Here is a 12,244-nt window from a genome sequence, read left to right on the forward strand (position 1 = left end):
GTACAACACAGAAGAGATGAAAAAAAGAATATGTAGACACACTGGTAATCAATGTACACTTGGTATTACAATTTACAAAATTTAAAATTTTGAGCAAAGTAACGTAATTCACTAAGCAAGAAAAACTTATAAGAAAAAAAAATTATTACAAATTACAATGCTTTATAGGTAAGGAAAACATAAAAGGCCTGATGAGAATTCTCTCAGTCTTTCAAATAGAAACAGATCATATAATGGTTGACACCATCATTCATATTTTCAAGGAAAAAATATTAAAAAAATGAACTATTATAACATTGTGCATTACGTTTTTCTATGCAAATATCATGAAAATTTGCTCCATAACAAAGAGAAGTACACTATTCCCAAATTCATCGGCATCAATACAGAAGTGTTAAAAGCAAAGTAGCAAACAAAATCTACTTTACAATATAATAAAAAATGCAACAACCCTGTTAGCAGCTTGACGACACCATTTTCAAATTATTATAGTCTTGAAGCAGATATAAGCATTAAGGAACCATCCAAGATGATGAAGCAAACAACAGATAACTTATTCGTGACAAATAAATTCAGACTGTACCTGAAAGAGACCGACACCAATGAAGATTGTAATACCAAAGGTATCCCTTGCAACATCATATATGAACAATGTGACAAAGTACACAATCTGATGTAACAAAAGATAGTGAAAGCATAAAAAATACTGCCAACAATTCACTTTTTTTCCACAGATATTAAAAAAAGTAATCAAAGCTTCAATTATATACTAGTATAATGTATTTAGAAAGATTATACCTTTTTGTGGCCTTTTTCTCGCTATCTCATTCCAACTTATATCAAGATAATATATGGAAGAGGCTGGATCCATAAACAATACAACTACTTTTCTACAGTCTTTCTTTTGTGCAAACTATCTGCGAAAAACAAATTATTGCATGAAAGCAGCAATCTCTTGGCCATACTACAATAATCACAAGATAGGTAAACTTAGTCAGGGATCAGGGATGCAAAACAGACTTATGAATTTGAGGCAAGCGATAAAACATACTATCAAAGATACAATGAAATATTCAAATCTGAAAAGTTCCAATCATACATGACATTAAAATATGTGACCGTTAATAAAATGTCTATAAGCCTGCTGAAAGCATGTTAAAATCAAGGACCGGAAAATTAGGGGAGGTAGGGATAAGTTCCATAAAGATACTAGTGATCTACTATTAACTAGAATATGAAAACACTCATGCCTTGTCCCTTCCTTCACAGAAAACATACAAACAAAAAGCATAAGATTTACTAATTATTACTAGGGTGTGGATAGATTAATGAATTTCATGGTATAGAAATTGAATGAACACTTCAAGCAGAAGTGAGCTACATGGCAAGCATAAGAGACCAACCAACTGAAGCAGCTACATCTGACAGATCTTCAGAACTGGATGTATCCAGAATTAGGTTCCACTCTGTATTATCTTCTGCCTGATGTTTTATGTTTTGCTTGTACACCATCAGCATGCCTGTCAAAGTTTAAGAAATGCAATGCCTTGGCAGATAATAACCTCAAATCTCTTATCTCAGCCAACAATTTGAAAAGAGAAAGATGAGTATTTGATCTACACATATATTTACACAAGTTGGAGAAAATTTTGCCACTTAGATATATCCTTGAATCAATCATCTCTTGTAGTATCTGTTTTATCATCAAGAGATCCCTTTCTTTACAAAAAGTGAACAGCATCATATTATAGGTATGAACACTAGGTTTCAGACCATCGTTCTTCATCTGGTCATACAATGTGCAAGCCTCTTGAGTTCTTCTACCTCTAAGAAGTGCACAGATGCCAACTGTGTATGCTACAGTGTCCAGTGGATATTTATTCATTACTGCAAATCTTAAAACACTGACAGCCTTGTGAAACTTTCCGGTCTTTAGAAGACCAACTATTATTACAGTATGGATGTGAGCATCAATGTCATGATAACTCATTACAACACCATGGTACACATTAACTGCTTTATCAACTCTTCCCGCACAACAGAGTGCACTTAGTAATCCAGCAAAAGTATATTTATCTGGCACAAAACCTTCATCAATCATATGGTCATAGAATCCAACAGCAAGAGAAGGAAGGTCGGCCTTAGTAAGAGAGCTTAAAAGAGCATTACAGAACACTAAATCAGCATCTACATGTCTAGAGACTAGAACTAGTTTAGGTAAGAGATAAAACATTTTGGAACGACAGATTGTAGATAACAATGAAGCAAAGGTATAAGAATCAGGCTTTAAGTTTCGCTCTGACAAACTGAGAAAAACTTGAATTGCATCCTGGCACCTTCCAGCCTTTGAAAGACAATCAATTAATACATTACAAAGAATTAAATCCGGAGATTGGCCAGAAGATAACATGACATTAAACAATCGAAAAGCAGGGCTTGGCATGTTGGATTGCATAAAAGCCTTAAATAAGATGGTATATGTCACAACATTAGGAGAACAACCAGTTTGAAGCATATTGTGGAAGAGGTTGTTAGCAAGACGAAGGCGGCCGAATTTACAATAGTTATGGATGAGAATGGTCCAAATATTGACAGAGAAATTGATCCCGAGAGTGGTCATGAGAGCGAAGAGCTGAGAAGCCTGTGGGAATGCATTAATCTTGCAAAGAGAATTGAGAAGCATCTGAAAAGTGAGAGGAGAGGGAGAATAGCCATCCTAGAGCATAAGTCTGAGCATACGAGCGATGTGAGGGAGGTTGAGATTGAGATTGTTGTTGTTTAGTTTGGAAAGATGGAGGAGCGAAATGTGGAAGGTGAAGAAATTAGGGGAATGAGTGTGGTTGAAGAGAGAGAGAGTGAGGGTGAGAGCGAGATGGGAGTGACCGACCCTAAAGAGAGCATCCATGAGCAAATTACGAGCAAAGGTATCGGGAACAAAAGCGTAAGAGGCTTGCAAGTGGTGATAAGCCTCCAAGAGCATCGCATACATACCCGCACGCGAGTAAATCCTCAACAGCACCAACTGAGATATAGGGTTTGTGAGAGAGGCACAGCCGATGGTCTCCAAGTGAGAGAGAATGGTTGGAACGTGTCGTAGTGGTGAGTGAGGCGATGGAACATAGTCACGATGCGATCGAAGGGGAATGAGTCATGGCAGCGACGTTGGGCTGACCAAAGGAAAAGGGAGAGGGCAATCAAATTAGATGGACATCTCGACAATGTCTCGTTGTTCACTGTATTCCTCCTCCGCCATATCGATGATGAATGCCATGAGTGACACAAACACCCTTCCACTGCTATTCTATGAGTTCTTCTATACCTCATCCCTGTTCCCTTTGATGTCGAAATCAAATCAATTCAATTCAAAACCCTAATTCACTCGGGAAACTGACTGGTTGCTTACCCCATTCATTGTAACTCCCACGTTTAGTCCTTGGCTCCTACTAGAATAAACAGCAAGCACAAATTAATCACAAACAGTGCAAAATAATGGGTAGAAACAAGAACAAAATGAAGAGTTTATGAGAGGATCACTAGCCTAATCACACTCAAAACCCTAATTCATAAAATTATGCACATTTCACTGTTCTTAAACATTAATCATAAAGCGTTAGTCATAAACATCGATGCGCTAAGGTCGAAGAAAGGAAGCATCATAGTCCAAAAGGAACTACATGGGGCATATAAAGATATTGTAAATGAAATATGCTTTATCAAGGCTCCTATCTGATTGGTTAAATAGTATCATTTGTCTTTAGGAAAAATAACAGGCAAACCAAAAATATCATAAAAAGTTTCTCAATCCCTAATTCACAGATTCCCACATTGCCTAACTAACCAAAAAATGGAGATAACCAAATCACTTGTCTCCAACAACAATAATAAAAAGAAGATATGCACACCTTCCAAGTTAGTAGGGCCTGATGGTGTTGGACTGTTGGTACTGGTAAAGCTTTGCAACTCAAATGAATAAATTCTTTATCACCTAAATGCAAAATGTTAACTGCAAAGACATATCATGGAATACAACAGTTTAACCAATTTATTCAACTACAACAGATGGGATTAAAACAGATAAAGACAATTTTTTCTCATTTCTAATGCTTACTTTAGAAAAAACAAATTATAAACCTTCAACTTAATTTTGAAAATTGGAACCACTAAATCAATACAACTATTATCAGCCCCGCAAAGTAGAACTTAAGGATGAATCAAGCTTGCTAGTTGCAAGCTATCAACCACTACCAGCAGCATTCACAATTGTACTAAAATCCCAAATCTCAATAACCTCTATAAATAGAACACATTTTTATTTTCTGTTCTCAAAACTAGTGTTGTTTTGGATGTAAAAGCTAAATACCTTGGTCGTGTAGTCAAAGTAGTTAAATAACCCTACATTATAGTGCAATACCTGACCCTTATATGCTATAATGGTACAACAAAGCAGCTGCTACACCAAAGCAAATAGTTTCTATATAACATGCTCAAAACTAAAGTACTCAAATCATAACTGGAGAAACAATGTTGGGCTTGGTTGGAAAAGGATAAAAGAGAGACTGAGGGACAGGAAAATGCAGAGGGTATAGAGACAAACAAAGCATGAACATGTGTTTGGCTGTTGGAAACTTTAGAGAGCAAAATGCAGAGTGAGAAACAGGCATATGCGGTTTCACGATGCAAAAACAAGGGTGAAGTAGTGGCAATATGCTGTAGCAGGGGGTAGGCTATGCAATTTCCTTGTGTTTATGAGTAGAGTGGGCTTAAAATTCCTATGGCTCACAATGTGTGATGAGTTTGTGCAATAAAGAACAGAGGCTGCTAATCCTAAAATGCCTCATTGCATGGATGAGTATAAGACACCAAAAACCCTCTTAACAAGTAAATAAGATACAATTAGGGATGGGCAAAGAAGATATCTCTAATCTGAAATAATAAAAAATAATTTCAGGCCAAAGTAAAACCAAATACAAAGTTTAATGCTCAATAAAATGGAAGACACTAGTTTATATAATTTTAGAAAGACTAGCAACAGTACAAATGTTTAACCAATTGATGCATACAGGGGGATTGGTGAAGTCTGCATGAAATTATTCTGAGAACCACAAGTTTTATTTTATAAAAAAACACAATGGAATTGGAAGGGGTTTCAATATTAAATAAAATAGATTTGCACTTCAAATGTTCCAGCATTAATCAGATGAAAAAAAAATCCTGACTTGAATTCATAGTTATTTAATTTAGTATCCAACTTCTTCAAAACTAGACCTATTAATGGAGAGGATATGCAAGTAGTATTTAATGCTTATAGAAACTACACTTCTTAATAACTTATATTAATGAATTTAATTTCTTTAATGAGTTATAGAGCTATATTAATACACCAACAACAAAAGCTAACAAGAGACTAATTAGAAAGCTGATTCCTTATTTGAATTCATATTTATTTTATTTAGTATCCAACTAAGTCAAAACTAAACCTATTAATGGAGAGGATATACAAGAATTTAACACAGTTAATTGACTAGTTTTGTCATAAAATTAGCTAAATTTTTCCACATGAATCACATACAAAAAGTGCTCCTATTATTTTTTTCCAAGGAATGACAATATTTCCACTCTGGACCAGCCTTGTTAGAAGTCTGCAATGATCCTTCACCTAGACACTACGAGAATCATTGAGAACAAATAGAAGATTGGGAATATTAGAGTATAACTACTCTGATGGGCTCTATTGTTGCCTCTACCACAACTCAAGCACCAGCTAAGTGGTGCGCACCATTCTGGACTCCATCATATAGGTTCCCACAACAGTTTGCCTATCTTCAGTTATACCAAACTCAGCTTCCTTACACTTCACCAACCCTTTGCCTTCGAGTTATACATGTTAGGCTGCTCCTTAGGCTTATCTCACTAGCACTGCTCAATCTCCCTCACAGAGCAGGTATCTTGACTCTGGTGCATCTCACCATGTCACCAATATGTCTCAAAACATTCATCAGTTAACTCCTTTTGAGGGTCCTGACCAAATTACTATTGGTAATGGTCAAAGACTTAACATCAATTCAGGTGTCTCTACCTTTCCCTCTATTTTAAAACCTAATTTGTCTCTTGTCTTAAATAATCTACTGTTTGTTCCCTCAATTACTAAAAATCTAATTAGTGAGTCAAATTTGCAAAGACAATGATGTTATCTTTGAATTTCATTTTTCTTTTTGTCTTGTTAAATCATAGGACACTAAGGAAATACTTCTTCAAGGGTTGGTGGGACATGATGGTCTTTATCAATTTCCAACTTTACAATCTTTGGTGCCTCAGACTCCTCGGTCTGTTTTTGTTAATAAAAGTGCTTCTATTGTTCCTATTGTAAATACAGCTTGTAATTCAATTTCCTTTTCAACTTGGAATTCTAGACTAGGTCACCCGAGTATGGATGCTATGAAAATTGTCTTTAAAATCTGTAATATTCCACCAATCAATAAAAATGTTTCTGATTTTTGCAATCATTGTGGTGGTTGTAAGTTTCATAGACTTCCACTTTCTTGATCTAAATCTGTCAATTCAAAACCCTTTGAACTCATATTTACTGATTTGTGGGGTCCTGCACATGTTCCTCCTCCTTAAGGTTTTAAGTATTACGTTACATTTGTTGATGCTCATAGTAGATTTACTTAGGTATACTTTTTTTTTTGCTCAGCAAAAGTAGGTAATATATATTAATTGAGTACCAGAGGTACTAAATTACAGATATAGGAGTGCCCAAAACAATGATGCCCGAAACATTGGTTCCAAAACTGACTAAAATGGAGTTAGGAACGGAACCACAGTTAGGCTACCCCAGCTAGAGCAAAGCTAAATAGTCTAAAATTACTGTTACATGAACCTTGCAGAAATGTTACTAGACCATTGGTTAAAATGCATGGAAAAATCCTTCTCTAAATTCCGCAACCACGTCCAAAGTAAAAAGACTGCATCATCCATGACTTTGTTGCTGTCAAAAAAATCATTGGAGAATATCAGCTTATTTCTTTGCTTCCAAATAGTCCATGTGACAACTATCCACCACCATTTCCATCTTTTAGCCCTCAATCCATCAACCATTGATGGATCATGTTGTAGGAAATGCATCTTTGGGTCTTTCGGGAAAGCAGCAGATTGGCTCACCCATGATGATGATTCCCACCATATGGGGGTGACTTTTCTGCAATGGAAGAACAAATGGCCTGCATCTTCCACCGCATTCCTGCATAAAGGACAGCTGGTATCCGAGACCTCTACTTGTCTTCTGTGTAAATTAATTTTGGTAGGTAACCTATCTCTAAGTAGCCTCCAAGCGAATATTGTACACTTAAGTGGCACCTTCAATTTCCATAATTCGTGATAAACACTGTCCTGGATCCCATCGGCTGTTTCTTCCCTCAACAAATTGTAATTTGATTGTGCCGTATAATGACCGCTTGGATCTCCCCTCCACACCCACCCATCTCTTCTATGCATCTGAATAGGTTGTCTTTCGATGTCATTTAGAAAGTTGATAGCCATGGTTACTTCATTGTCAAACAACGGCGTTCTCAAGATAGCTTCCACTCCCACTCCGCTTCCTTATAATCTCCCATGTGCTGGATTAAATGGTTTTGTTGGCATGAAATTAGTGACAATCTGGGGTATTTTGATCCTAGTGATGCCTCTCCTTCAATCCACTCATCCTCACAAAATTTGATCCTATCCCCACATCCAATTCTCCACTTTATACCTCTTTTTATTTCCTCCCCTTGTTGTGATGCTTGGAAAACCATTTTTAGATCCCTCCACCACAAAGACTGTTTTTTATCATTAGATGCTGCGTCCAAACCCCTCCATCCGCCATATTTAGACTCCAATACTCTTACCCACAGCTGACCTGCGTTCTGAAACAAGTTCCATCTCCATTTGCCAAGAAGTGCAAGGTTGAACGTGTTTATATCTTTAATACCCAAACCACCTTTTTCTTTTGGGAGGCAAATGGTCTCCCATTTGATCCAGGCAATTTTGTTATTATCCGGACCTCCTCCCCAAAGGAATCTTTTTTGCACACGTACTAACTTATCCACCACCTTCTTTGGAATCCTGAAAAAAGACAAAAAGTAAATGGGAATAAAAGTTAAAACTGATTGAATTAGAGTCGCTCTCCCCCCAAATGAAAGATGTCTTTGCTTCCACTTAGCTAATGCTCTCTCACACTTAATGATAATAGGTTCTCACATGTGATCCCTCCTCAAGTTGGCACCTATAGGTATTCCTAGGTAGACAAAAGGGAAGGACAGCTGACTACAATTCAAACATCTGGCTGCCTCGAAAATCCACCTCTCCGACATGCCAATTGCACCAAAACAACTCTTAGCAAAGATAATTTTTAAGCCTGATGCCAACTAAAAAATCCTCAATATGGCTTTAATTGCTTTGATGTTCTCCATAGACGCCTCTGCAAAAAATATAGTATCATCCGCATATTGGAGGATACTAATGTCCACCTTATTTGAGCCAACAGTGAAACCCCTGAATAAGGTTTTCTTGACAACTTCTCTCACCAAGCCATTCAGTGCCTCCGCCACAATATTGAAAAGAAAAGGTGCTAATGGGTCTCCTTATCTAAGTCCTCGCTATGGTGAGAATTCAGGCGAAGGACTACCATTGATCAACATGGAGATGGATGCAGATTTCAAACATCCCTCTATCCACTGAATCCATTTGGAGGAAAAGCCCAATCTGCTGAGCATATAGATCAGGAAGTCCCAAGAGACCGAATCGTATGCCTTCTCATAATCAACTTTAAAGACAATGCACGGCTTCTGACCTCTTCTAGCCTCTTCCACCACCTCATTTGCTATTAGTGCACTTTGTAGCAAATTTCTACCCTCTATGAAAGCAAATTGTCTCTCGCCTATTATAACTGGCATAATCTTCTTCATCCTATTTGCCAATATTTTGGCCACGATCTTGTACATGCAGCCAATGAGTGAAATAGGTCTATACTCCTCCAGATGTTGTGGATTAGCCACCTTTGGAATTAAGACTATGAACGATGCATTGCTTCCCCTTGGAAATATTCCGTTGACATAGAACTCATCCAAAAATCTCAGAATGTGCGGTTTTAAAATGATCCAGAATCTCTTGATGAATTTAAAATTAATTCTTTTTGGTCCCGGGCTTTTCTCACTCCCACAGCCCCACATTGCCTCCTTCATTTCATCCTCCTCAAACCTGCCCGATAACATGACATTGTGATGATGGTTGATAGTCTGAAAGCATATGCCATCTAGACGAGGTCTTTGCTGGTTTTCTTCTTGGAATCTGTTGTAAAAAAAAATCTGGCAGCCTCCTTCACCTTCTTTGGTTCCTCGGTCCATGCTCCATCAATCCAAACTCCACTCACAAAGTTATTTCTGTGACTTGCATTAACCATTAGGTGGAAATATTGAGAATTACAGTCACCTTCTTTTATCCATCTCACTCTAGCTTTCTGTCTTAGTAAGGATTCGTGAGATTGTGCAGCTAACCACACCTCTTCCTAGACCTAATTTCTTTTGAGAAACTCTTGAGGAGAGAGCTGTCTGTTAATTGTACTCTCTTCAAACTGATTTAACTCTCCCTCAATCTTCTTGAATTTCTTGAAGGTGTCACCAAACTGCTCTTTGTTCCATTCCTTCAGTCGGTGTTTCAATCTTTTGAGATTTTCTTTAAGCACGAATCCTCCCCAACCCCCTTGGGTATGTGACTGCCAACATTCATGCACAATAGAATCAAAAGACTTGTCCAAGAGCCAACAATCGACGATGCGGAACGGCTTAGGACCCCAATCAACAATTTTGGACCTTAGAACAACTGGGCAATGGTCTGAAAAATTTCTATCCAATGGCTGTTGTAAGCTTCCTGGCCATTTTGCGAGCCATTCTGGAGAGATTAGAGATCTGTCCAGCTTACTTTTTGCAGCTCTGTTGGGACTGAATCACGCAAATTTCTTACCTATCCATGGAGCTTCTTCCTCTTCCAGTTCACCTATCCGCTCATTAAATTCTTATATATTTCCCTCGTCCATCCCTCTCTGTCTGACTCCAACCCTCTCCGAAGGATGTCTAATGTTATTGAAATCCCCCAAAATGCACCAAAGCCCCCCTTGGGTTGTTGATTTCAGCAGTTTAATGGCATTCCACAAGATTCTTTTATTTTGCACATCACATGGAAAGTATATGGCTACAATATGCACCTGCACTGCCTCTTTTGTCCACTGGCCTGTCAGCCAGATGAAGCCATCACCAATGGTTTTCCTCTCAAGCTTGAAAGTTTTTTCACTCCACATGCATAAAATTCCCCCTGCTGAGTTATTTGTCGGCTGCATTTCCCATGAGACATTAGGATCCCCCCACATTGTCTGACACCAGGAATTTTCTATTGTGTTCCTCTTAATTTCCTATAAACATATCATATCTGCATTTTCTTTTTTAACTAATCGCCTTATTGTTGCTCACTTGACCCCCCTCCTTAATCCTCTCATGTTGTAAGTGATAATATTCATGAGGTACTGCTTTTGTTCCCCGCTTTCCCTGCCACCTTGTTGTCTCTTTCCTCCATGTTCATGAATTTCTCCACCATTCCCTCCTGGTTTTCAACTCCAGATACCCCCAGTTGTTTTGCTAATTCCCATAATTCTTTTGCTTCATGTTTGTTGTTCTCTACTGACCCTGTCTCCTCCACTGCATGTTGATCCAATGTCTCTCCTTTGTGATCAGTGTTGTGCTGGCCTCGAGCTCCTTCCTCCTCTTGAACCATTAGCCTTTGTTCCCGTGGGCTTAGGATCTGTTGTTGCTGTTGGGAGTTTGGTTGTTGTAGTGGTGGGCCTATAATTTGGGCTTCCAGGTGTTCGCAACCCTCTGTTTGTAGCTTTCGACCCCTCCTAGTTCGTGAAAACACCTTCCAGGAAGTGGCTGGACATGAATAGGTAAGATGTGGGCTTAATGTTGTGTGTTTAGGTGTTGTGGGGGGGGGGTGTGTGACTAGTAAAGCCCAAAGTATTTGAAATTTGGCTTTCCACGTTGTTCTCACGTGATGTTTCCTTCAAAACTATATCTTTGCTTGCTGTCTGCCCAACCTCTGTACCCAAGCCATTTTCTCTTTCATCTTTCCTTTCCATGTTTATCATGCTTTCTCTTTCCCCTCTCTCCTTGCTGCCAACTTGTCTTCATTCCGCAAAAGAAATGTCGCGAGCTGTCCTACTCGGGGATCCCGCTAGCCATTCTGCATGCTCCGCTGCCTCGCCTTCCTCTATGCTGCTTTCCTGACATGCTTCCTTTGACCGCCAATTTTTTCTATTACTCGGTGGTCCTTGTGATATTGGGTGACCATCGGGTAACGACGGTGAATGGTATGCTGCGCCTCCGCCTGTTGAGCTGGTTCCATGCAATCGTGGCTGCACCGCTGGGTTCCAAACTTTGTTCTCGAACACCAGTGACCTTGAGCTCTTCGAGATCGATGACGCCATGAAATTGTCGTCAGAGTCAATTTCTTCCGACGATGTGGCGTCGCTGCATCTCTTGCCCAGCCACCTCTCGTCATCGTGACCCCTTTCCTCCAATATACGAACCTCGAACATCTCTGATCCAAGATAGGCGTGTACAGTGTGCTGAATGGCGGGTTTCCACGGTGTCTTGATGAGTACCCTCGCTATGTCCAGCCGCCGTCATTCTTCGACATCTTCGTCAACCTCCACCAACTCCCCCATCACCCCCACTATCTTCTTGATGGATAACTCGTCCCAGGAGATGACTGGGATTCCCCAGCAGTGTACCCAAGCAAGCCTGTGTCCCGGATGTAGGGCTGGCGTCCATTTCTGCAACGAGTAGAACATGGGGGTCATGCCCTGACCCTCCACGTGAACCAATTTGTCTGCTCTCTCGTCGGTCAAGCCAAGTAACAGTACCATGTCATCCCTTAAATATTTGACTGTAACATCCATTTCGAGATCCAACCTAAGTTCATCTTCCACGCTGTGAAATCTCCCTGGGTTCGTCATCCTCCCTACCCACCCTTCTTTCAGTCACCTTTCCATTTCTGCAGATGGCTCGAGATATACTGACGAGAAACCATCTTCATGACTGTATGCTCCATTCCTCTTGCCTGCGACTGCCTCCGCATAGGATATTTGGTTTGTTCTTGTATTTCTCTGGATACGACAAAATGCCTCATGCTCGTTCCGAGTGGGGGGCTTGTGTTG

General features: G+C 39.3%; 2 protein-coding genes across 2 annotated transcripts; both read right to left on the bottom strand.

Moving 5' to 3' along the window:
- Positions 1-1,377: 1,377 nt before the first annotated feature.
- Positions 1,378-2,443, bottom strand: LOC102664301 (putative pentatricopeptide repeat-containing protein At1g16830). Its single transcript, XM_006601619.1, has 2 exons — positions 1,774-2,443; positions 1,378-1,520 (listed from the first exon to the last, which is right to left on the bottom strand). The coding sequence occupies exons 1-2, from the start codon at positions 2,441-2,443 to the stop codon at positions 1,378-1,380; spliced, it is 813 nt and encodes a 270-aa protein (XP_006601682.1).
- A 4,427-nt stretch (positions 2,444-6,870) lies between these two features.
- On the bottom strand, positions 6,871-7,539 carry LOC102664430 (uncharacterized). The gene has a single exon (XM_006601620.1). It carries the CDS (start codon positions 7,537-7,539, stop codon positions 6,871-6,873), a length of 669 nt encoding a protein of 222 aa, XP_006601683.1.
- Between the last annotated feature and the right edge of the window lie 4,705 nt (positions 7,540-12,244).

The sequence above is a fragment of the Glycine max genome, chromosome 17 (genome assembly GCF_000004515.6).
Source record: "Glycine max cultivar Williams 82 chromosome 17, Glycine_max_v4.0, whole genome shotgun sequence".
Classification (NCBI taxonomy): Eukaryota; Viridiplantae; Streptophyta; class Magnoliopsida; order Fabales; family Fabaceae; genus Glycine; species Glycine max.